This window comes from Psittacula echo (genome assembly GCF_963264785.1).
Source record: "Psittacula echo genome assembly, chromosome: 7".
In the NCBI taxonomy this organism is placed as follows: Eukaryota; Metazoa; Chordata; class Aves; order Psittaciformes; family Psittacidae; genus Psittacula; species Psittacula echo.
The window spans coordinates 64,365,782-64,392,262 of record NC_137740.1 but is presented as its reverse complement, the minus strand read 5'-3'; the positions used below and the strand labels follow the sequence as shown (position 1 = coordinate 64,392,262).

General features: G+C 45.5%; 1 protein-coding gene across 1 annotated transcript in view; it reads left to right on the top strand.

Annotated features, from left to right (window-relative positions):
- Positions 1 to 26,481, top strand: part of PLPPR5 (phospholipid phosphatase related 5) — a gene marked incomplete at both ends in the record, with an annotated part of 50,603 nt that overhangs the window by 6,560 nt on the left and 17,562 nt on the right. Inside the window, 2 exons of the mRNA XM_080623322.1 lie at positions 19,719 to 19,851; positions 22,018 to 22,268. Of these exons, the coding sequence (XP_080479448.1) occupies positions 19,719 to 19,851; positions 22,018 to 22,268 (384 nt within the window). The remainder of the gene's footprint in view (positions 1 to 19,718; positions 19,852 to 22,017; positions 22,269 to 26,481) is intronic.

Here is a 26,481-nt window from a genome sequence, read left to right as displayed (position 1 = left end):
ATTCAAATGGAACTTCCTGTGTTTCAGCTTGTGCCCATTCCCCATGAGAGCCAGGGCCTGTGATTGTGAGGCTACTTCCAGCTGTCTGCAGAAGGTCTCATTGACTTCCTGACCACAACAGTGTCACCCATGTTTAGCTGCCCCTTAATTCTTACCCAGGAACTCTTGGCTTGCTCTTCCTTCACCCCTAGGCAGAGCTTGATGTATTCCAGCTGCTCTCTCACCTAAAAAGCAGCTCCACCACCTCACCTTGCTGGCCTGTGTCTCCTAAACAGTAGGTAGCTGTCCATGGCAGCATTGCAGTCATGAGAGCTGCCCCACCATGTCTGTAATTGCGGTGAGGTCATGGCCCTGTGCCTGTACTCACATCTCTAATTCTCTCTGTTTAGTCCCCATGTTGTGTGTGTTGGATGTGATGGTGTGAGCATTGCCACTTTGGACCCTGCTCCCCAAGCCCTTCACTTTAAAGCCCATCTCACCAAGTTGGCCAGCCTGCTGCAAAGATTCCCTTGCTTCTTCTATACAGGTGGATCCCCTCCTTTCCTAACAGGCTGTAGTCATCAGAGAATGTCCCTTTGTCATACAAGCCATGACATGGCTGGTATCAAGTCGCTTTAGCTTCTGTAGACAGTTTGATACTTCAAGGCCAGGTTGGACACAGCCTTGGGCAACATGGTCCAGTGTGAGATGTCCCTGCCCATTGCAGGGGGTTGGAACTGGGTGATCTTAAGGTCCTTTCCAACCCAAACCAGCCTGGGGTTCTATACTATTGGAAAAAACTAAAGCACAGGGGCAAAATCAACCAGACTTTTCTCATGCTCTGCTACTTGAAATAGAAGTGGCCTCGGTGCGTCCCAGAGGAGACTGAGCTGTTTTCTCACTTTTGCTAGAAAGAAATCAAGGCAACTTGATAAGTAACACAAGGGTGCAGAGTTGCCAGCAGCTCGCTGTTACAGGGCAAAGCAGTCCCAAGTGTATGCAGTGCAGTATTCATGTTTCCTTTTTTATGTCCATCTTCTGGAGCAAGTTAAAGGAATCATCCAGCAAAGTGTTCAGGCTGTGCCGTTGCTCTTTTTCGGAGAGCCAGTAAGCTTCTTTGGCTAGGTAAGCAGCGGCAAGGTTTGACCATCTCCCAATGCTCTTTTGGAAGAGACAATGGCAGTGAAACAGAAGATGAGAACTGCACATACATACACTTTTCCTTCTTGATTTATGACCTGCTTCAATAATCTGGGAATTAACTAAAGTGTCTTTCTGTGTCCTTCTCTTGTTGGCACATTTACAGCTCTAAAGACTACCTGAAGAAGGAATTGCCAGAGTGGATTGCTCTGTGATCGCGCTGTTCTTGAGGCACCCTGTCTTCATAGTTTAAACCAGTGGGTGCAGCTGCAGCTTCTTTTCCTTGGTCTTTCTTTTTCCTTGCTTGCTTTTTATTTCCATTCTCACATTTAGGAGGGAGGGACAAGAGAAAAAAGACAAAAGATGTGTAAAAATTGCTGCCCTCCTCTTTGGATGTGCAGGTGCTGGGGGCTCCAGCAAGGGAGGAGTGCCAGCAGGAGGTATGAAAGCTAAGAGCCGATTTATGTCCTGCCCTTCCTTTGAGAAGGGATAATTGCCTTGTGGCTTCATTGAAGAATGAGAACTAAATCACACGGTTAAAGTCTGCAGCGACTTTGTGTACCAGATGTCACGATTGGCCTGTTGGGACACATAGCAAGATAAATACATGGTTTGATGGTCTGATGGTGTTTTCATCCCAGCATAAAGCCACTAATCCAAGAGAGCTGTAACTAGGAGGAACGATAAAAGATTCAGAACCATTGTGGGTTTTCTTGGGAATTCTTTGGCTGCCTTCCTCTTGTGCTGTGATGGTTGATACAAACAGGGCCTGCAGAAGTTATGTCTGAGCTTCCAATTGTATGTGTAATTTCTGCTGTGCTTCCTATGATGCTATTTGCAAACACCAGCTCTATCGAAGCCATATGCTTCATCCCTTGATGGGCTCTCTGGAAGGAAAGTGGCAAGCAGATGTGAGCAAGGCTGTTTGCAGCAGCTGAATGCCTGCTTGTCCTCTAAACGATGCACTTATGTAGAAGTGAGAAGTTGTTACCTAATCCTGCATGATGGGGGCATTTGTCTGCATTGTTTGTAATCTAAAAGAGCAGGCTTGAAGTAAGAATCAGTTTCTCAACAGACAATTCTTGTGCATCATGCAGGATTGGGAAGATGGGGGTCCATATGATGCATAATGAATGACAGCCAAAGTAGAACTGCAAGTAGCTTTAGCTGTTGTGTTTTTCAGCCTTAAAAGCAGTGTGATGTTTAAAGAGCTTTACAGTGCCCTTGCAGCATCTCTGGGCTGGATTGGAGTGAGTGATGGCCCAGCTTTCATCATAAATGGTGCTTATTTAGCTGAGGTGTGGTACCTCACCCATCACAGATAAAAAGCCTAGCTGAGGTGGATGTACCCCATGTACAAGTGATGTGCTGCTTTAATGATTAAGATCTGTTGTAAATATGCTAGTGCTTAATATTCACCCATGGTACAGTGCACATGGTAGTGGAGAGGGCCTAGGAAAGCCAAAGTTATAGCACTTGCTATCTCTGATCAGCAACCAGGCTTTGCTGAGATCACTTCTATTCATCTGCAGGTGAGAATATATTTATTTTCAATGGAAAGCACTAAGAAATCTGCAGTAGAACACTTACTATGTGTGTGTGTGTGTATATATATAAATATATGTATTATCTGCTGATAATCTAATGAATTATTTAGTACTGCTTCCAAATTGACTCTCAATCCTGGATGCCATTTCCTGGGGTATAAAGCACCATAAAACCCCTCTCTGGTTATAGTCTGTAAACTGTGGGTTACACTTCTGCTTCCCATGCTGGACCATATACACTGCTCCCTGTCATTTTGCATGTACTGTATAAATGTATCATAATTACCTATTGTATAATTATGATCCATTATATATTTCTGTGAAAATGTCATTAACCTTACGTACTTATGAATGTGCAACCAGTTACAAATGCAGTAGAGCTCTATTTTCATAGAATCATAGAATGGTTTGGGTTGGAAGGGACCTTCAAAGCTCATCCAGTCCAACCCCCTGCAATGTGCAGGGACACCTTCAACTAGCTCAGGTTGCCCAGAACCACATTTAAGGGCTTTTTCTTTACAAATAGTAGTATTCCTTCCTGCCTTTCACCCACGTAAGAGTTAAAGAGTATGGATGAAGGCATTCCTTCCTAAACTAGAGGCTTTTGTTTTCTAAATGACATATAGAAAACCTGTCATGATCAGAAGTCAGCTCAGCAGTATCCTGCTGTTCTGATTCTTTTTTCCTTTCTCTATATCACATTTTGAAACACCCCTTGGTTTAGGCTGGTAGGTCTCATGCTGGCTCTAGAAGGGATCTGAATCATACCTTGTTGTTGTTGTTCAAACTCTGAATAATATTATGAGGACTTTCTTTGGTCAATTTGTAGTTTGCCTCTTCATAAATCGAGTACTAAATATGAGAACCAATAAAGTGGAACCCAGCTTCCCAGCACACTTCTTTTGGGTGGTACGAGACGTTTCTGTGACCTGTCCATAGTGATTTAGGGCTCAGACGTGACTGAATTAATTCTGCTTAAAGATTTGTTAATCATGGGTCAGCAGAGCTGCAGTAACCAACCATGTGAGACTTACAGCCTGTGGGGAGCACGAGGTGAAGTATTTGAGCTTGACCTGCTTTAATTAAGGCTCAGGATAATATATGGTACCTTATTTCACACAGTGGGTGCACAGATTGTCCATAACATGGCTCTGCTGACTGGTGGGAGCTCCTATGGTCACACTTCTCCTGGCTCATGTCTGAAGTGCAGAAGTTCATCTCTATGCAGAACTACACGTGGACACGCTGGAGTTTCAGCATATACTCAGCAGTAGTTTGATCATAATTAGATAAGAGGGTTATGAGGGGCAGTCAACATGGCTTTACCAAGGGGAAGTCGTGCTTGACCAACCTTGTAGCCTTTTATGAGGAAATAACATGGTGGATGGATGATGGCAGAGCGGTGGATGTGGTCTACCTTGACTTCAGCAAAGCATTTGACACAGTCTCCCACAGCATCCTCATAGCTAAATTGAGGAAGTGTGGTCTGGATGATCAGGTAGTGAGGTGGACTGCAAACTGGCTGAAGGACAGAAGCCAGAGAGTTGTAGTCTATGGGGCGGAGTCTAGTTGGAGGCCTGTATCTAGTGGAGTGCCTCAAGGGTCAGTATTGGGACCAGTATTATTTAATATCTTCATCAATGATTTAGATGAGGGAATTGAGTGTACTGTCAGCAAGTTTGCTGATGACACTAAGCTGGGAGGAGTGGCTGACACGCCAGAAGGCTGTGCTGCCATCCAGCGAGACCTGGACAGGCTGGAGAGTTGGGCAGGGAGAAACTTGATGAAATATAACAAGGGAAAGTGTAGAGTCCTGCATCTGGGCAGGAACAACCCCAGGTTCCAGTATAGGTTGGGGAACGACCTGTTAGAGAGCAGTGTAGGGGAGAGGGACCTGGGGGTCCTAGTGGATGGCAGGATGACCATGAGCCAACAGTGTGCCCTTGTGGCCAAGAAGGCCAATGACATCCTGGGGTGTATTAGAAGGGGGGTGGTCAGTAGGTCGAGAGAGGTCCTCCTTCCCCTCTACTCTGCCCTGGTGAGACCACATCTGGAATATTGTGTCCAGTTCTGGGCCCCTCAGTTCAAGAAGGACAGGGACCTGCTGGAGAGAGTCCAGCGCAGGGCAACTAAGATGATGAAGGGAGTGGAGCATCTCCCTTATGAGGAAAGGCTGAGGGAGCTGGGTCTCTATAGTTTGGAGAAGAGGAGCCTGGGGGGTGACCTTATTAGTGTCTATAAATATATAAAGGGGGAGTGTCATGAGGATGGAGCCAGGCTCTTCTCGGTGGCAAACAATGATAGGACAAGGGGTAATGGGTACAAACTGGAACACAAGAGGTTCCACTTAAACTTGAGAAGAAACTTCTTCTCAGTGATGGTGATGGAACACTGGAACAGGCTGCCCAGGGGGGTTGTGGAGTCTCCTTCTCTGGAGACATTCAAAACCCGCCTGGACACATTCCTATGTAACCTTATCTAGGTGTTCCTGCTCTGGCAGGGGGATTGGACTAGATGATCTTTTGAGGTCCCTTCCAATCTCTAGCATACTGTGATACTGTAAACTGTGATAATTACACAGATTGATCTTAGTGTCCAGAACCTCTTCACTGCTCAGTTTCTGCTTCTCCTGTTCCTATGGGGGGGTGTCCTTGGACCTGTTGGGCCATATCTGGGCTTGGCCAGGCTTGAGGCTGCTGCCTTGGTGCTTTTGAATTGCACAGATGTGAGTCTGAGCATCTGAAGGGCCCGAGGGAGGAATGAGGAGCTTGTGCTGCGTTTGACTGAAGGCCATGAGCGTGCTCATGTGAATGGTGGTGAGGACAGTCTGGCTGTTAACAATGCTTCTGTTTGCCCTCTTTGCCAAGCACTCACGCTCGACTGAAGTCAGCGCTTCAGTCCGTCACAGGGACCCTTTCCAGAGTATTTAGCAAAGGCGGATGAGATCTGTAGGCAGACTGGCCTTCGGGTATGTGAGGAGTTCGTGGACATCTGCAGCTGGCAGGAGAAATGCATGGAGCTCTATCAGGCCTTGCCTTCATAAAGGGATGTGGGCACCCAAGCAGGTTGTTCATTTAGCCTTTACTGCCTAGCTGTCATGTGGCAATTGTGAAACCAGGCTTCTCTGTAAAGCACTGGGAGATTGGGGCATGAAAAGAGTTAAACAAGAGCTAGGCATGTAGTAATTTTGAATTGATCATCCCAGTGTTGGTGAGTTTCAATCGCAGGCTTCAATGCTACTTGAACCAGCAAGGCTTTCCTGAGGTGGAACAGTATACGGGAATAAGTGTGATGCTGCTTGAATCTTTGTATTGTGATGCTGACTGAATCTTTGTATGGAGCCGTATTCATTTCAAGAGTCAGTATTGCAGTTGTACTCTGAATTTCTTTTGCTTCTGAATGGACTGTGATTGTTGCATGATTAGAAGTAGAAGGAAATCGTAAAGCAGAGCCTATTCCTTTAAAAACTCAAGATGTGGGTATGCACAACTTGCTGCCCCCAGATAGTCACGTTTCCATGGTCGGCTTGTAGCTCACCTGTGTTCTTAACCTCAAATGCAATGGCAAAAAAGTAATGCCTGAAAGAAGTTCACACACCAGAGTATCTAAACAGGGATCATATCGCCGAGCTTGTGAAGGCACCTTTCAACACAAGCGTGCTTTGAACTTCTCTTTCTAGTAATAACTTCAATTGCTCCAATAATTGCACCGCTAATTAAAAGCCAATGTTCACGCATTTACATAACGATCATGTATTTTATCTAGTACCCCTTTACTGCCTTCACAGAGAAGACCAAATGCCAGCTCTTCTCAAGTCTGCCTTGAAGACAGCCAGTGTCAAAGCTTCCCAAGATCTGAAATTCTTAAATAGCCTCATTCATCCTTAAAGCACTTTTCTCACCACTTGAGCTTTTCTGAAGGTATTTTATTAAACCAGCAGCACGTTTGCTGCTATTTTACAGTGCAAAGGAGGTGATCCTTTGGTAAGCGTTAAGGTAAAGCGTTATGCCCTAGTTTATGAGTGGAAGGAGATACAGTCACATAGCGAAGAAGAGTAGCGGGGCTTACTTTGGCCTAGAGTCTTCACAATTAGTTTTCAGAATACCACTGCATGCCTAAAAGAGCTGTTTTTATGCTCTGCTGTCTTCACAGCAATGTGCACAATCTCCCCTCTGTCTTGGAGGCATTTCCTGTATGAGGGATTTTTTGCTAAGATTTCCCACTCTTGCTGCTCCTATTTCAGCTCATTGGCTGCTGTGCTAATGAGGGCACTTGGGACTTCCTCTCCATTCAAGCACTACATTGTGTAAACTCCTAACCAGGGTCAGACAACATAGTGTTGCCAGCTGCACATCTGCAGCCATCTGGATTCGTGGCAGGAGCAGTAAAATGGGCAGTGTGTAGCAGAGTTGAAAGAGTGATGAGAGTGGTGCAGATCATATTTGCAGAAAACCATAAAGTAAATGCCCCGTGTTTGATCTGCAGGAGGTACAGAATCGTGCCTGGAGCAGTCTTTCTACGTGTAGGTGTGTCAAATAAAGACAAATGGGACATGATGCTGCTCTGCAGTGTTCTGTGAAGAAGCTGCTTAAATCAGTGCCATCGCATTGTTAAGAGGCAAGCAATTATTAAAACTTCTGCTCCCACTTCTGTGCTTTCATTAAGATTCTGTTTCTAATAAACACCACTTCAGTGTCTTAATTAATTAATTATGATAACATTCTCAAGGAGAAATAATTGCACACTGTGAAAGTACAGCTTTCGAGTCTGAGGGAAGAGATGCAGGTGAATGGTCACACGTTGGTTCACATCTGGGCTGCTTGGGGCATGCCTGGAAGAGGAACTTCTCATCTCTTTTTCTCTCTCATCCTTTCTCACTGAGCAGCGTCTCTAGTGACCATGCCAGGAATAACATCAGGGAAGTCAGGGAAGCTCCAGAAGTTACTTTTGGTAGAGCCATTGGATTCATTGCTTTGACTGTGTTGCCGTCAATGCAAGTCACAGTCTCTGCTTTTTCTTTGAAAGCTTTTATTTGGTCATTTGCTTCCTGGCTTTCAGAGGCACTAGAAATGCAGATTAATGCTCTCAGGGTTTGTTACTCAGTAGTTTTACTGCTGGTTTTATGCTGAGAGTACATATTACGCACAAGTAACCCCGATGTGAGATGGCTCAGACTAAAGTCAGAGCTCTAGGTCAGAACCCTTGCAGTAATGCTCACAATGTAAAGATGAGAAAGTATTCTCTGAGAAGAATAATGTTATGGTAATACAGTCAGCAGTGAGCATTGCAGTTGTAGACTTTTCTTTCTGATGTATTGGACCTGTTAAACCTCTTTCCCAACTATTTAGTACTACTCCCTTGTAAAATTGGCTTAGCTTCCTAGTTTCGTTTTCCTGTCTTCTTGGGATGGCATTCCCAAGATGATGGCATAGCTAAGATGTGTTTCCCCACTTTGGCTGAAGCGTTGGTTTTAATCTAGAGTGCCACAGGTTTTCACAGCTAATCCAGCCCCTTTGCATTTAGTGGGGATATTACTTTTGATTTCAACTAGAAGAAGATAATGGCCTTAGTGTATGTGATGGGTTGGCAATTAGCCTAAGAGAATTGTAAAGGTAGAGATGCTAGTGCAGAGGCCATGATAGGAATGGAGCTAGTTATGCGCTTTCAATGAAAGCTATTGTATTGTGAAGATTATTTTTAATAGAAAAGTGTAAAATTGTTTCAGTGAGCTGCCTACTTAGCATCATGAATCCAATCTTAATTGACAGTAACAAACACGAGTAAAACCCAATCCCGTGTGTATGTTTTGCAGGCACGTGTTTTGCCACAAAAATCCAGGTTCCATTTTTGTGGCACTAACCGCATGTGCAACATGGTTTTCTCATGGTTATATTAAAACACAGGGTGCTTACACTGATACAGTGGCCCTTCAGTTTCAGTTGTTTGGTGGGGATGGCATTTCTGATTGCAGGAATAATGCACCTCCAAATGGCCTGGAGTAGAAGTGAGATAGAAGTAAGGCAGTGTGAAAAGCAGGAAATTCAGATCTTCTCCTTCCTCTGAGCCTCTGGGAACAGTTGGCTCCAGTCACATGCTGACTGTAAAACCACTACTGTGTGAGCAGAATCTTTAAGAGATGCCTTTTATGTGATCAGTCTTCATTCAAACAGGGATGAAAGCCCGTTTATATTGAATTTTGCAACTGAATGTTCATGCTGGGTAGAAAAGTGCAGTTGTGGAGATCATTTAAGGCTTAAAGCATTAAGTAAGATTGCTGTTGGAGATGATCGTTGCTATGGGTATCCTAAGCATTGGGATTGTGCTCATCAAGGAATGATGTTTGCAAGATGGGCAGAAGGGTTAAGAAACCAATCTCTCTCAACAGACAACAAAGTACTGCTTTCTTGGACTGGCAAGAAACAAAGGGGTTTACCATGGCCAGGCCATAAGGAACCTGCAGTCTTTTTCACATGGATCACTTGAAGTCCAATAGAAGACTTCCTTAATAGAGCTGAGTGCAGAGCTGAACATGCCATATGGAATTCATCTGATGGGGGAGATAAATGGTAGGGCTAGGAATGTTTTGTTTCTCCAGTATTAGGGTGTTTTAAAGGTTGAAGCTAAGCACCTGCAAAAAACCTCCACATCTGATGAACAGTTCTCTTTCAAAATCCTCAATGAAGTACTTGTATGTAACAGCAACCCTTTTCAGGTACCATTCAGAGATCAGTAGACTGAAATCAGTGGATCTCTGGTCATGGTACAGCCCATCTTCCTAAGGAGACATGTTTGTGGAGTGAGTGAATCGTGGAGCTTGGAAACTCTGGGCAATGGCATCCTTGCTTTTGTAAAAAGAGAATGAGAGCAACTTCAAACCTATTTGAAGAACCTTCTCTGGAGTCTTTCAGCTTGAAGTAACTTTATCTTTTGAAATGTGAATTGATGCTTTTTGAAGGCAGGTTTGAATTCATTCTTTTCTCTTCCTCTCACCATTTTCAGATCAAAATTACTTAATTTGGGGGTGGTTTTTTTTAAATGTGAAGAATTTTCTCTAGATAAATAATTTTTTTTCCTAGCTTTTGGATGTTCGTTTCTAAAATGAGAAAAGCCCAAAGTTCTCACCACAATCTGTTACCCACTGCCTCTCGGAATGTGCTCACCAGGAATACTTGTCTCAGCATTGTGAAACCATGCCAGCAGTTAGATAGTTTTGGAGCCGGGTACCAGACACTTCCTTGTCCTCAGACATGTTAGCATTACTGGAGCTTATTTTCCTAGTGTCCAGGCCATTTCTAACCCCCTGGAGAACTGTAGTGGATACTCATCATCTCACAGCAATATAAAGGGTTTAGGAGACATGAGGAGGGGATGGGATGGCAAGCACAGTGGGTAAAGTGGGCTGAATCTGGAGCAAATGGTCCCACCAAGGGAGGGACAGAGCACCCCATGGGGCTGCTTGCTTGTCCTTCTGCTGCTGTTGCAGAGCATCAGCACAAATGATCAGGGGCTGGAGCACCTCTGCTGTGAGGAAAGGCTGAGAGGGCTGGGGTTGTTCAGCCTGGAGAAGGCTCTGGGGAGACCTTATTGCAGCCTTTCAGCTCTTAAAAGGGGCCTGTGAGAGAGATGGGGAGAGACTTTTGCCTGTTGCGACAGGACGAGGGGTGATGGGTTTAAACTGACAGAGGGAGATTCAGGTTGGATGGGAGGAAGAAATCCTTTACAGTGAGGGTGGTGAAACCCTGGCACAGGCTGCCCAGAGAGGTGGTGGATGCCCCATCCCTGGAGACATTCCAGGCCAGGCTGGATGTGGTTCTGGGCAACCTGCTCTGGTTGAAGGTGTCCCTGCTCATTGCAGGGGGTTGGACTGGATGAGCTTTGAAGGTCCCTCCAACCCAAACCAGTTTGTGATGCTCCTCTATGTTTCAAATGAAGGACCTGCTGTCACACACCAGCATTCACCCTCTGTGGTGATGGCACAAGGCCCTTCTCTTAGATACTCACAATAGCAGGGTCCTGGTAACTGCTTCTCTAAATGATCTTCTAGATAACCAGATTTTGCTGTAGCACTGTGGGATTCCAGCCCTGGTGACAGTGTGCTGCTGTGCAGAGTCTTTGCTTGCTGGGTAAGACAGGCATGTTCTGGAGATACGATTTGCATACACGAGCTTGGTTAGGAAAAAATAAAAAGAAGGGAGAAAAAGCCAAAAGGATGGTTTCAGAGACACTGGACTTTAAAACATGTAATTTTGTTCTGTTATATGGTAGTGAATGAAGATAATTCGGTGAATGATGTGGTTGTCCATGTCTCTGCGATTATCATAGACCCCCAGGCTGGTTTGTGTTGGAAAGGACCTTAAAGCTCCTCCAGCTCCAACCCCTGCCACGGGCAGGGACACCTCACACTAGAGCAGGTTGCTCCAAGCCCCTGTGTCCAACCTGGCCTTGAACACTGCCAGGGATGGGGCAGCCACAGCTTCTCTGGGCACCCTGTGCCAGCGCCTCAGCACCCTCACAGGGAAGAGCTTCTACCTTATATGTGCTTGAAGCTCCCTGGTTGCTTGGGGTTTATGTGCCTTTTGCTTTCAAACAGCAATGAAGACTTCATGAAGTGAGCAACCTTTACTGTTGTTACGTCCTCACTACGTGTGCTCTGTATGGCAAAGAGCAGTAAAGAATATTTCTCCCTGTCAGAAATAATATTAGTGTTCAGTAGCGTATAGCCATACTCTGCAACACAGAGAAAGAAGCAGGTATTGTTTGACTGTTAGATGTGGAACCCTATATTGCTGTTTTTCTTTTGTAAATGGCCATGACCGTATATATACCACAGTATCACAGTATGTTAGAGATTGGAAGGGACCTCAAAAGATCATCTAGTCCAATCCCCCTGCCAGAGCAGGAACACCTAGATGAGGTTACACAGGAATGTGTCCAGGCGGGTTTTGAATGTCTCCAGAGAAGGAGACTCCACAACCCCCCTGGGCAGCCTGTTCCAGTGTTCTATCACCCTCACTGAGAAGAAGTTTCTTCTCAAGTTTAAGTGGAACCTCTTGTGTTCCAGTTTGTACCCATTACCCCTTGTCCTATCATTGTTTGCCACCGAGAAGAGCCTGGCTCCATCCTCATGACACTCCCCCTTTATATATTTATAGACACTAATAAGGTCACCCCCCAGGCTCCTCTTCTCCAAACTATAGAGACCCAGCTCCCTCAGCCTTTCCTCATAAGGGAGATGCTCCACTCCCTTCATCATCTTAGTTGCCCTGCGCTGGACTCTCTCCAGCAGGTCCCTGTCCTTCTTGAACTGAGGGGCCCAGAACTGGACACTATTCCAGATGTGGTCTCACCAGGGCAGAGTAGAGGGGAAGGAGGACCTCTCTCGACCTACTGACCACCCCCCTTTTAATACACCCCAGGATGCCATTGGCCTTCTTGGCCACAAGGGCACAGTGTTGGCTCATGGTCATCCTGCCATCCACTAGGACCCCCAGGTCCCTCTCCCCTACACTGCTCTCTAACAGGTCGTTCCCCAACCTATACTGGAACCTGGGGTTGTTCCTGCCCAGATGCAGGACTCTACACTTTCCCTTGTTATATTTCATCAAGTTTCTCCCTGCCCAACTCTCCAGCCTGTCCAGGTCCCGCTGGATGGCAGCACAGCCTTCTGGCGTGTCAGCCACTCCTCCCAGCTTAGTGTCATCAGCAAACTTGCTGACAGTACACTCAATTCCCTCATCTAAATCATTGATGAAGATATTAAATAATACTGGTCCCAGTACTGACCCTTGAGGCACTCCACTAGATACAGGCCTCCAACTGGACTCCGCCCCATAGACTACAACTCTCTGGCTTCTGTCCTTCAGCCAGCTTGCAGTCCATCTCACTACCTGATCATCCAGACCACACTTCCTCAATTTAGCTATGAGGATGCTGTGGGAGACTGTGTCAAATGCTTTGCTGAAGTCAAGGTAGACCACATCCACCGCTCTGCCATCATCCATCCACAATGTTATTTCCTCATAAAAGGCTATGAGGTTGGTCAAGCACGACTTCCCCTTGGTAAAGCCATGTTGACTGCCCCTCATAACCCTCTTGTCCTTGACATGCCTTAAGATGGCATCAAGGATAAGGTGTTCCATCACTTTCCCAGGGATGGAAGTGAGGCTGACCGGTCTATAGTTACCCGGGTCCTCCTTCTTGCCCTTTTTGAAGACTGGAGTGACATTTGCTTTCCTCCAGTCCTCAGGCACCTCTCCCGTTTCCCAAGACTTGGTAAAGATGATGGAGAGTGGTCTAGCAATGACTTCCGCCAGTTCCCTCAGCACCCGCGGGTGCATCCCATCTGGACCCATGGATTTATGGATGTCCAGATAGCTCAACTGGTCCCTAACCCATTCCTCGTCGACTAAGGCAAACTGCTCCAGTGACCTGACTTCATCTGAGGTCTCAGGAGTACAGGGCTCTTCAGGACTGCCTCCGGCAGAGTAGACTGAGACAAAGAAGGCATTCAATAACTCTGCCATCTCAGTATCTTCTGTCACCAGGGCACCCATCCCGTTCATCAGTGGGCCAACCTTGCCTCTGGTGTTAGTTTTATCAGCTATGTATTTGAAAAAGCTCTTTCTGTTGTCCTTGACCCCTCTGGCCAGATTTAATTCTAAGGAGGCCTTAGCCATCCTAGCTGCCTTCCTACATCCTCTAGCAGCAGCCTTATATTCCTCCCGAGTGGCCAGCCCCTCCTTCCATGACCTATAAACTCTGCTCTTCCACTTGACCATACCCAGCAGTTCCTTATTTAGCCACGCAGGTCTCCTGGCCCTCTTCCTTGACTTCCTATGTGTCGGGATGCTCTGCTCTTGAGCTTGGAATAAGCAATTCTTGAACGTCAACCAACTATCTTGGGCCCCTTTACCTTCAAGCAGCCTTGCCCATGGGATTTCCCCTAGCAATTGCTTGAAAAGGCCAAAGTTTGCCCTGCTAAAGTCCAGGGTTGCAATTCTACTTGCTATTGTACTGGTCCTACCACACAAGATCCTGAATTCCACCATCTCGTGGTCGCTGCAACCAAGGCAGCCCTCAACCTTTACTGCTTCGACCAGACCCTCCTTGTTAGTGAGGATGAGATCCAGCAGAGCTCCTCTCCTGGTTGGCTGATCCACCATTTGGATGAGGAAGTTATCATCCATGCACTGGAGGAACCTCCTGGACTGTGGCTGGGTTGCTGAGTAGTCCTTCCAGCAAACATCAGGGAAGTTAAAATCCCCCACGACGACCACGTCCTGTGACTGTGAGGCTGCTCTCAGCTGCCTGTAGAAGGCCTCGTCAACTTCCTCACCCTGATCTGGTGGCCTGTAACAGACACCCACAACAGTATCGCCCCTGCCAGCCTGCCCCTTAATTCTCACCCACAGACTCTCAACTCCCTCATCCCCTGTTCCTGGACAGAGCTCAGTACATTGCAGCTGCTCTCGTACATAAAGAGCAACTCCACCACCCCGCCTGGCTGGCCTGTCTTTCCTGAAAAGGACATAGCCCTCCATGAGTATACATATACCGACAAAAAAGGTAAATGTATTTTGAAAACAGAATTGATTGGATAAAAAGGCTGAGTATTTTTACCCCATCTTTCTCTAGAAAAGCAATTTTCTTTTCAGAACTCTCCTCCAGACCTTCAGAAGCTGCTATGCCACATGGGCCTATACATCCGTGCTGAATGCAAGGGGGGATATTTTGTATTTCATCAATAGCAGACAGATTTCTCCAGGATTTATTTTTCCATTTTCCTCAAAACTGCAGGTCCTTTTTTGCCTATAGAAAAATGCAGTTCTGTGAAAATCAAGCAGGGCACTTGCTGTCAGCTTTAAGCAAGCAAGAAGCAATGGGAACAAGAAAAACACAAAGAAAACGGCCTCGAGGGAAAGCTTTGCATAATGAACTTGAAATTGCTACTGCTGGAAATACTGTTGCTGCTTTTCCTGCCAGAGCTGTCACCTCACACAGCAATTTTAGCTTAAAGCAGACCGCGGAGCTTAGCTACAGCATCACCAAACACCAAGGTTTCTGCTGCTCGATTCTCCGAACTCTTGAGACCACTGTGCTCCAGGGTATGTTGGTGGCATTTTTCAAGGAGAAACAGGCCAGAAATAGCCCATTGCTTAAAGTTAAGAAGGGAAAATAAAGGCCAGGAACCGCAAAGCCCGTGGAAACCAGATTTGACAAAGAAATCTACCCCACGCTTTCGCAGTGAGAACTTGTAAGTGAAATGAGTGGGGAGGCCCATGCAACTGAAATGATAACGATTTGCCTAGAGATGCAGAGAGCATCCCCCAGATTTTTAGCTCCAGTTCCCAGCTTCCCCTCCTGGCTGTTAAGGAAGCATGAGGAAGTTCATCCTAGGGAGAAAAGCAGCACTGTGGACTGCTCGAGATGCTCATTCCCCAAAGCAACCATCCCTTGCCATGTTGTTTCTTGACCATGGCCTCGCAAAACGCTTGTTTAGGGTTCAAGTCATGCCAGTGTGAGAGAGACACGATAAATGACAAGTCCAAAGAGAAGCTGCAGTGCACGGTATTGTCAGCTCTTCTTAACTTGGATAAATCCAGAACATGGATGCGTATTTAGTGGTCTTTTTAGCGCAAGAGCTGTTTTTCAACATTACTCATCCGAGTGGTTGCTGTAGCTACAGCATAACCCTGAGAATTGGCAGAGAGGGAGTCGTGTGTTCTGCCACGTTCCCTGGCCCCTATGAACGTTTGTATGCCCGAGTCTTTGGGTGTTATCTGGAAAGATCTATGAACATTTGTGCAGAAATTCCATTGCTAATCCCAAATAGAGATGATCAACCTTAAACTTCCAGATTTATCTTGTTTAAATGCATTCCTGTACCCTCAGATAGCTTATCACCCAAATGAACGTTTTGATAGGCAGTACCGTCATGCATGAGAAGGCGATCTATACAATAAATCCCATTAGGATTTCAGAAGTACAGATTTTAGGTCATGGATTTCTATAGGCGCTGACTGTTGTAAACCAGACTTGACACGAGGGGAAGTTTGTTTAGGGAGCCAGTTCGCTGGAAAATCAACAAGGTCAGAGTTGCTGTGGCGCTGGGGTTTGGGATGAGTCAGGTTTGACATTTCAAGTTGAAAAAGAGCTCGGAATTTCGAGCCCAGTTAAGAACATACTTGATAGATGATTTTGGGAAGGACGGATTCGGTTTCCGAATTGACATGCAGTGTTAGAACTAAGAACAGCTTGCCTGAATTCAGCAAAATGACTAATACAGAGAAAACCTGAACTTATTTGGGAGGAAGGAGTCAGTGTAGGGAATGAGCGCCCAACGCTGTAAGTATCCTGCGTGGAAGACAAGGGAAGGGGGACCGGCATTGGGTGGTTGGCAGTGAATGTATTATTACTGCAGAACCACCATGGAAATCACTCAGCTCATAAATGAATCAGGAGCTAAGAGGTGAAATAAGAAGAAATATTAATTTTAGAGCTCATTCCTCCCACTGTTCCTGACTGTTGAATGGGTTGTCACATCGCAGACAGGATGCGATTGCCATGGAGATGGATACGAGAACTTTTCCTGGAATTTAGATTCTGCTGCGTTAATATTTCTTTTCTGTGCTTCCATGAAAAGAAATGATTATCTAAAGGCTAGTTATGAAGGATGTAGTAATAATAAATATCATTATGTAGGGTGATTTTTGTGTTGTTCCCATTACGCTTTATACTGGGAACCAGGTCTAAGGGCCTTCCCTGCGGCTACAGAGGGAAGCTGTAGTAGATTGAGGGCCTGATCATCACCCATCAGAGCTTAGGCCAATGCTTGTAGGGTGATCATTCTTGTCTTATTCCTTCTTATAACAGTTATGTACACTGTGTTTTTATCTAAGGACTGTGAAAATAATTCATATGTATGGTCTTGAGAAAACCAGAAAGCCTGCAGCTTGTATTGTTAGTCTTCAGGTCAAAATCGCTCTTTTCCTTATACTTTACATGCTATAATTATATATCAGAAGGTTTTCTCAGCCTTGGGGACGGATGGGTGGATGGCCTCTGCTTTTAACAGCTGTTAAAATATCTGTTAAGCTAAGGATCTCCATACAGCTAATACTTCAGGAGATACATACAGCAACCTAAAGTAGTATGGCCCTGTTAGACAGAATAAGCTAAAAGACACTTCTAATACCTTCACTTTTTCCATTGCAAGTTCTATTTCTATAGCTGAGCTTGTGTAGCTTAGCTGTTGATGTTGTTAATGTTGTCAGAGCTGTCAAATTCTCCATAGCAATCCTTCACTGTCAGGTTTGGCATATTGCAAAAACTTGTTGCCCCAAGACTTGGTCAAGAGGCATACAAGTAATCCTGTTCTATTAAATGGCATTTGTTGACTGATTGCAACTTGCGTATGTAGTGGAAGGGGTTAATGGTGGTCCCTGTGCCAGGAGGAATGCAGAAATTGTTCCTTCCTGGAACATACCAGGCACGTGGATTATGTTAATGGGCAAGAAGGAGATTGCTCTCCCTTTCCTCTGCCCTGTAGAGCTGATTATTGCCAGTAGTGCCGGAAAGAAGAATTGCACTGGGAAACAGAACCTCTCCTGGGACTTAGGAGATCGAAAAAGATTTTCCTTTCATTTCTGAGGCCTCAATAGGCTGATGACTGAGATAAGCAGTGCTTGTGCTGAAGGATGGAGGAGGAACAGCTGCCAGTGCAGAAAAACACAGAACCTGTGTGTATTGCCAAATTCCAGAAGGATTCTAGCAAAGCCAAGCCACAAAAGGATAGAGATGAATACCTGTTGTGCTCAGTGGCATATCCCACTCTGATTACTGCTGAGGCTAGAGCATGAGGCCTAATATAGCGAAGGTTTTGTCTTTAGCCAAGTTCTGCATCGTTCTGACCCGTGCACCTCCGTACCCACTCTGAGGGTATTTTTGCTCCACTCACAACTTGAACACTGCTCCCTCCTGTTCCTGAAGCAGAGCGTTTCCTTCATCCAGCTCACCATCAAAGACAGGGGATTCTAAGGAAGGACTGCTGCCAGCAGCACAGACCTGCTGAAGGCGGGTTGCTGCAAGTCTGGGAGTGAGGATCTCCTTTCCTATAGCTGAATGAACAGTTCTCCCAACTTCCCCAGCTGCCAACAAGACCTGTATTCCTAGATCAGCAGATCCGGACTCTGCTCAGAGCTGGAGAGCTGAGCTTGCTGGCACACTTGCTCTTGGTGTTCTTGCCTAGGTTGAGCACTGTGTATCACAGATCCTTGATGGTTCATTGTTCCAGAGGAAAGGAGGGAGTTCCTATGACTCCAGTGGAAATAGTAGTATTTCAGTTCTCACCTATATGAATCTTACTGGAACTGGGCTTGTGTTCGTTTGTTTTTATGAAAGCTGAAGGGATCATTGGGCTGAATTTTCCTTATCAGAGTCGGAATGATGACCGTGATTTCAAGGTTATGTTTCATACATGTACCCATCATTTGCTGATTATAGATGAAGGAATGTACTTCAGTATGCTGAAAATTTGCTTGTACTAAAATAGGAGGAGGATAGTTGTTACTTCAGGTATTGACATTCGTTTTTCATTTAAAATTGCCACTAGGATCTAAAGCCAGTCTGAAGTAATGGATGATGACTGGTTCTGTAACAAACTGGCTTTTGCTTTGCACATGCTTCACACCACAGTGATTTTTGTTATTTGTGCCTTGTTATGTGTAAGAAGCACCTTCTTCCTCTGTGTGTCACGATTTAGCCCAAAGTCATCTGTGTAGATCTACAAATAAGTAGGGCCATTAATCATATTCTTCCTGTTGACAACAATTTGTGCTTATGAGCCATCTCCCGTAGTTGTTCTGCATCTTGGTTTTGGGGGTTTTGTTGGGGTTTTGTTTTTGTAACCAATGCTGTGTGTAGAACTGTTCAGACCTATTGTCATCTATGCAAAGGTTTCTCATTTCCTGCTAGGTCAAAGGGTTAGGAAAACCTAGGCGCTGAATCAAATTTGATGGCATTATTTCTTGTATAGTATGTATAATATGAAGACTTTCAGTCTGCTGGTCTTCATTCCTGTTTATCACAGTGCGATGTACCTAGCAATAAGCTTTACTGGTTACTGGAAGAGCCTTGCCTTTTAAGTCCCACAGTGAATCAGAGTTGGAATACAGTGGTCAGTATGACCCTTCTGCTCCTTTTAATCCTACCTACTGTAAAGCTTTCAGTGTCATGGGTTTAGGTAGATCCATGCTTAAGGCTTGGCTTTGGCTAATAAATCTCAATACCATAACTATCGTAAGTAAATTAAACATCATGTTTCCTTGCACATCTTAGAGGGGATATTTTACATTCAAATTCTGCACTTTTCCATTCATTTCTTTTCTTTTTTGCCAACCGGAATGTGAACGATCCATAGAGAACTTTATTCATTTTGGTGTCGTGAGCGTCAAACAGGCCATGCTTAACGTTAAAATATCAGTGGTGACGCTTTGCTCAAGCGTGAGGAGCAAAGCTAAAGCCAGACCTGATAAACTGAGCTGGCAAAATCTGCATCAAACCCTGTTAAACACCTCCTGGCAAATCAGTCCTCCGATGTGAACAGGAACTCTGTTGTGATTTGCCCCCGTAGACCCCATGGTTCAGAATTCAGAGCCCTGTGAAGTGCTGGGTGTCAGTGAAAGCCATGTGGGGACTGAAACGTTCAGCATTTCCCAGGATGAGGCCTTCGCTTTGGTCCACATCTCGTGTGTTGTGCGATCTGGTGCTGTTGAACCAACAGATTTCTTTCGCTTTCCCCCCATTCTGGAAGCTCATTTATGTTAATTCCGAGTCCCGGTTATAGAAGTTTATTCTCTTCTAATGCAAATAAAGTAAAGCCATAATGCATGTTTCCCTCATAAGAAGATTAACATTTGGTTCACTTATGTTCTCTTTTTGTGCTGCTTTGGTCTTGTTTCTGTAAGATGCAATAGCTATCTCTGTAATGCCAGTATGTTTGACTTGCTGTAACCTGATGTACCATTTCTCTCCCCTTTTTTCTCCTTCCCTAAGATTATCGTTGGAGAAACTGCAGTGTTTTGTCTACAGTTAGCCACAAAGGATTTTGAAAACCAAGAGAAAACAATATTAACTGGAGACTGTTGTTATATAAATCCACTGGTGCGCAGGACCATCAGATTCCTTGGTATGAGCAAAACTAATGCTTTCCGTTTCTGAATGCTGACAGTGATCGATTGTGTCTTAATTTTGACCCATGGAGGATATTCACATAGCCACACACCATTTCATGTGTAGTCTTAACTCAGGTGCAGCGAGTTCTCTCCTTTTGGGTAGCAACTGAAGCTTCTTGGAAGTTGGGATAAAGACCAGTTGCAGAAGCAGCAGTAGAAAGAGAAGAAATTGGGATCACAAGGAGAAAGAACAACCAGCAGGCCTGGAGAAAGGAGATATCCTTGTGCCATAGTTATAGTTGATAGTTTTCTTTCGGTTATGCACACACATGGCAGCCAAAGTTGAAGACATGGGGATGTTTGAAGCACGGTTTAGGTACTTGCTGACCCTAGAGATTATTTTACAGTCCCTAGTAGAAAACTGAACAAAATCTGTGCTCCACTGAAGTTGGCTGTGACTTTCCCATTGACCTTAGTAGGTATGTCATCCTTTCAACTTAGTTCATTGTAAATGTGTTCAGAGGGAGAAGTACCGCTGCTCCAAATGGCTGTTGAATATTCCCAGATGCTGCTTTTCAGTACGTGCAGGGCTGCCATAGCAGGGCTCACTGATGTTTGCTGATGGTTGTATCTAAGCGAAGCAGCTGGAGGAAGGAAGCCTTGGGGCAGCTAATCCTCCTGCGTGCCCCAGTCGCAGGGGGAAGGAGGGGATGTGCAGCTGTGCCTGTATTTGCAGTGTTTGTTTAACAGCTGGGCCTGCCTTTGAGAGCCCCATTGCTTGCTGGACTGCTAGAAGTCATTAAGAATCAGACTGTCTTGCCTAGGTCCAGAGGAGATGGGGGGTGATGATCCTGCCCCATTTGTTCTGTGTGCAATCAGTGCCCGCGTTTCCTTCCCATTTGGTGGGTTCTCCTTGCTCGCGGAAGTTAAAGAAAGCACTGTTGTACGAGATGAGGCATCACCACCCATTGCGCTCACATCAAGTGATGGATGTGGCCACCTATGGTGGGGCAGTGCACACCCTCCGGGCTTGCTGAAAGGGTCCTTCTGTGCAGCCACTTGGCCAGGCACAATCCACTGCTCACCAGTGTCAAGCAGCTCAGAGTGAATGAATGTCAGTGTGATGCTGCTGACCAGCCAGGATCCCAGAGCTCACCCACAGTCCTGTAGCTTTACTGAAGGAAACAACTGGCCTGTAGAAACATGCATGTTTCTGTGGGATCCTGTCTGCTGTGGTGTACCTCTTGGAAGAGCCCTCATGGTGCCCCATGTAGTTGGGAATGGCCAGAACTCACAGTGAGTTGAAGTATGGGATAGGTAAAGTGATTTGCCCATGGAAATCCATGAGGAAATCTGTAGCTCAGGTGGGATTTGAACACGGAGCTGCTGGCTTTGCCTCCCAGTCAGGGTGCTGTTTGCATTTCCTTCCAGAGCTCGTTTTCTGCTTCCAAAAGAATAGGAAGGGACCTCATCTGTTTTCTTTTAAGTGATCAGATACATGCGTTTCCATTCTAATGAATGAGTACATGTGTTTAATGTCTTGCTGATAGGTCTCAGGAAACAAACCCTCTTTAGCATAAATAGCTCCTCCGATATATAGATCTTTAGCTCACTGTGTTGATCTTGTGATTAATATGCTCTGCATAGAGATGTACCCAGTAGCAGGCAAGATGAAGACAACTCGTGCATGGCAGTATTAAATTATTCAGTACTCCAGCTTCTTTACAGCTGCAGGGGAAGAGAAAATGATGCCCAGTCTGTGTTGTGACTTTTCAGGTTACTTCTCCATCACGGCCTGGCTTCCTTGGTTCTCCAGCAGATTTATAGGATGAAGAATTTGCCTCTGTTGCTCCTGTTTAGTGAACATGGGTCATAGATACCAGCATAGCTAGCTGTCCTGAACAAGGGAGATTTGTGCCTATGGGACTTGGGGAAGCAGGCTGCTTGTACAAGAGCTGAGCATGCTCCTCTGAAGAGTGCAGAGACATCAGGTGTGTAGGTACATGCAGTGTTGTTGAAGGTACATTTCCAACATGAGCCGGGATCTTTAGCGTATGGTACCTGTGAGGGTTTTTCATGTTCTTAAATAGAAGGAGCTGGTATTTACTATGCTAAATCCTATAACATGTTGCCCTGGAGTGAAATTGTCACTAAATGTAACTCTTTGTTTCCCTCCTTAGGAATTTACGCATTTGGACTGTTTGCTACGGACATCTTTGTAAATGCTGGACAAGTAGTAACAGGGAATCTTGCACCCCATTTTCTTGCACTTTGTAAACCCAACTATACAGCACTTGGATGTAAACAGTATACACAGTTCATCAGTAGCGTACATGCCTGTACTGGAAATCCAGACCTTATCATGAAAGCCAGAAAGACATTCCCATCCAAAGAAGCAGCACTAAGCGTATATGCAGCTATGTATCTGGCTGTAAGTATATTGTACTTATTTAATATCACTGTATTTGTTGGGAGCAAACGGTGTGAGGGGAGGAGGGAGGAATGGGGAGAAGATGCGACAACTGTTGGCTGATTTTATGTGTGCAAACCTTCCATGAGTTACTGTGAGGCCTTGGAGAATTTGATTCGTTGGGCTTCATTCTGACCATCACACGCGGAGTGGTTCTGTGAGCCTTGAAAGCTAAGGCAATGCTGAAAGAGGGCTCGTTGCCCAAAAGGAGTGAGGGATTAGGGTAACCAGATTTGTTGGGTAGTAAAGAATAAGGGTAAGGTATTGCTTGTGACTGGTAGTTGTTCCTCTCCATGTTTTAACCCAGTGCAGATTAGTAGGATTGCACGTTCTTTGGTGGGGTAAAGCAGAGGAGTGGGTGTATGTAAGTGTCTGATCTCTGCAGGTTTCCCCAGGTCTGTGTATGTCTCTGCATACCAGAACTGGTATTTGCAGGTACCTCTGTGCTCATGCGAAGTCCATTTGGCTCTTATTCTGCAATGAGGTGGGCTACAAGACAATACAGCTCTTCTTCCTTCTCTCTGATACAAGGAGAGATGAGCAGGGATGGGATAAAAGGTGTTTACTACATGGTATTAGAGGTGGTTTAGAAGCTACTGAGAAGTGTGGGGAGGCAGAGTGACTAATGAATCCCACAGAAGTAACTCTGTGCCTGGCTCAGTTGGGAGTGCATGTCATTCTAGTCTTAGGCAGAAACACGACTTGTTCTTCAGTAAACAGCACATGCCTGTGGGAGTCTATTCCCTGACCTGTGTGTCTCATTGTAGCCCTTTGGATGGGCTGAGGGCTGCCCTAATAGTGGCAGTGGGAAATGAGACAGCGCGTGCCTCTGTGGCCAGGCTTACCCTCTCACTCAGTTCTTAGAATCATGGACTGGTTTGGGTTGGAAAGGACTTGAAGATCATCCAGTTCCCCTGGGTAGGGACACCTCACACTAGAGCAGGTTGCTCCAAGCCCCTGTGTCCAACCTGGCCTTGAACACTGCCAGGGATGGGGCAGCCACAGCTTCTCTGGGCACCCTGTGCCAGCGCCTCAGCACCCTCACAGGGAAGAGCTTCTGCCTTAGATCTAACCTGAACTGCCCCTGGTTCAGTGTGAACCCATCACCCCTTGTCCTATCGCTGCAGTCCGTGATGAAGAGTCCCTCTCCAGCATCCTTGGAGCCCCCTTCAGACACTGGAAGCTGCTCTGAGGTCTCCACACAGCTTCTCTTCTCCAGGCTGAACAGCCCCAATGTTCTCAGCCTGTCTCCATACAGGAGCTGCTCCAGCCCCTGCTCATCCTCGTGGCCTCCTCTGGAATCGCTCCAACAGCTCCATGTCCTTTTCATGCTGAGGACACCAGCACTGCACACAGTGCTGCAAGTGGGGTCTCACAAGAGCAGAGCAGAGGGGCAGGATCACCTCTCTCGACTGCTGCTCACTCTCCTGTTGATGCAGCCCAGCACATGGGGGCTTCCTGGGCTCAAGCGCACACTGAAGCCAGCTACTGTTCAGTTTCTCATCCACCAGCACCCCCAAGTCCTTCTCTGCAGGGCTGCTCTGAATCTCTTCTCTGCCCAACCTGTAGCTGTGCCTGGGATTGCCCTGATCCAGGTGCAGGCCCTTGCTCTTGGCTTGGTTGAACTCCATGAGGTTGGCATTGGCCACCTCTCCAACGTGTCCAGGTCCCTCTAGATCCCATCCCTTCCCTCCAGCGTGTCGACCGCACCACACAGCTCAGTGCCATCACAGACTTGCTGAGGGCACCTCAATCCCACTGTCCATGTCACTGACAAAGATGCTGAACGGGATTGTACAAGTCATTGCATGATGAGCAGAAAGGTCACCACAAACAGCATGCCGTTCTATTGCAACACAGAATCTGAGCCACCAGAACAATACTGATGCCATCTCCAACCAGCTGGTTTTAATGTAAACCAGAACATAAACTGTGTATGTTATTCTGGATTACTGCAGTAGTCGTTGCCTTTAAATAGATATAATCTCTGGGCAGGACAGGAAGGCTAATTGCTCTTCAAATTGGGTTGAAGAATTTAAATGTTAACTCATGCTCCTGTTTAGTCATCCTCCATATAGCTTCGTACCAGCTTTGGGATCTTTAGTGCCCTTTGGCCAGATGCTAAAAGCAGCAAAACTTGGAAGTAATTAGTTTTGAAATACTGCCTTTTTATTAACCCAACGTGTATGAATTCTTTAGCCTGGCAGGCAAGTCAGGATTTCAAACCAGAAAATACATGACCAGAAAATTACCCCAAACATAACCACAAGCAAGATCCAAGTTTCTAAAGTGTGTGTTTCTACCTCTGATTGTTCCAAATACAGTTCTCTGTTTTTGAGATATCCAAGTGCGGGGACGCAATGAAGAGTAATAGGAGGAAATATAGAGCAGGAGATAGAGAGGTCAAGGTTTTGTAGGAAATCACAAGAAGAACTTTTTATTGCTTGCACTCTTGGCAGGGTGGGAAGAGACAGACTGGTTCCTTGTTAGGTTTGAAAGGTTGGACACAGGGGCTTGGAGCAAGCTGCTCTAGTGGAAGGTGTCCCTGCCCATGGCAGGGGTTGGAACTGGATGAGCTTTGAGGTCCTTTCCAACCCAAGCCATTCTATGATTCTATATGTGTATGTGTGCATATGTATATGCATATAGATACATATGTGTTGCTTTTGAGCATATATTTAATGAGCTGACTTTTAATTCCTGATCGATTGGGAAACTGATCCTTGGCAACATGGCAAAGATGCCAACCCCATCCACAGTCTGCCAACTCCGTGAACTTCTGAATATGGTTCTAGAACCACTTGCTTCAAATCTGCAGTACTGACAGTAACATTTACCAAAGGTTCCTTGTGAGCAATGTCTATTTAAGAGATGTGGATCTTAGTACAGGCAAGTGTTATCTGCAAATAAGGGATGAGCAGTAAACTTCTATTCTAATTTGAGGCAAGTGTAAGACTCCTCATAGTATTGTCTTTATTTGGGGAGATATCCAAGGCTTTGCTTCACTGAAACACACCTCTAAATTTGGCACAAGCTATTTTAGACAATATCCAGCATTCTTCATTTTAATTGCTCCTATTTTTCTCATCCATCTGTAAAGTTGGATTTCCACTGTTGCCATGAATCATAGTAACCAAAGGAAACCAACTGTTCAGCCACTGCAAAGCAGGAAGGAAAAGAGTATTAATGCATCTTAAAAATAAGAAGTAGACAGTAGTAAAGGCTAATGTCTGACAATGGTAATCAATGCCTATAATATCAATGGATTTTGACATGAGCGAGAGTATGCAAACCTTACGCTGTCTGTAGTCATTGTAGTTAGCAGCATCAAGCATTAGAACTGTTTCATGACTTTATGGATACACAACACTGTCATCATTTAACTAAAGCACTGGAAACTGCCCTCAGGACTTCTGAATTCTTACGTGCTGCTTAATAAAGTGAATTGCTATCATGTATTAGCTGGTTTGTAGCCTGCAAGAGGAGATCCTGGATGCAATATTGGCAGTCCTTAAGATTTTTAATCCTCTTGCGTCGTTGCAGCTAAAAATCAGGGGAGGAAATTCCGTGTTTGGGGTCATGTCCTTACACTGTCATTTTATCAGGGTAGTTGGCCCTGAATAACAGTTTCCTCATCACTGTTGTCTCGACTAGAAGGTTTAAAGAGTACCCTGGTCATTGTGTGAGCCGTGCTACAACAGTTACTGAGAGCACGGTCACACATTAGCTGGGATTTCATGAGCGTAGAATCTCTGGTACAAAATGCATGTTCTTTTTGGCTAGCAGAAACGCTTGGAAGAGAGGGAGGGATCGTTCCCAAATCCTCCCTGGGTGTTTCAGCCAGCTGTGCACAAAACACCAGCTTAGAGCCGTAAACAGGCAACAAGCTGATCCTTGCTGGGAGTAAACAATGTCAGACTTGTGTGATTTCACCCATCAACCCATTTAGAAGCAAAGCCTATACTTTATCTACTAATTCCCCTATCTCATTCCATCTAAGTGCAGCCAGGTCCTTATCTCCTGGCATCTGTGCGCATTGTCTTGTTAACAATAAGCTCCTTTCTTTTTTTCATCTAAGTTCTTGAGTCTTCCTCTTTTTCCCCCTCCCTCCTTTCAAGAGTGGGTGGCTGCTATGGTAACTCTGAATTCCTCTCTTGCTCAAAGTACAGCCTTT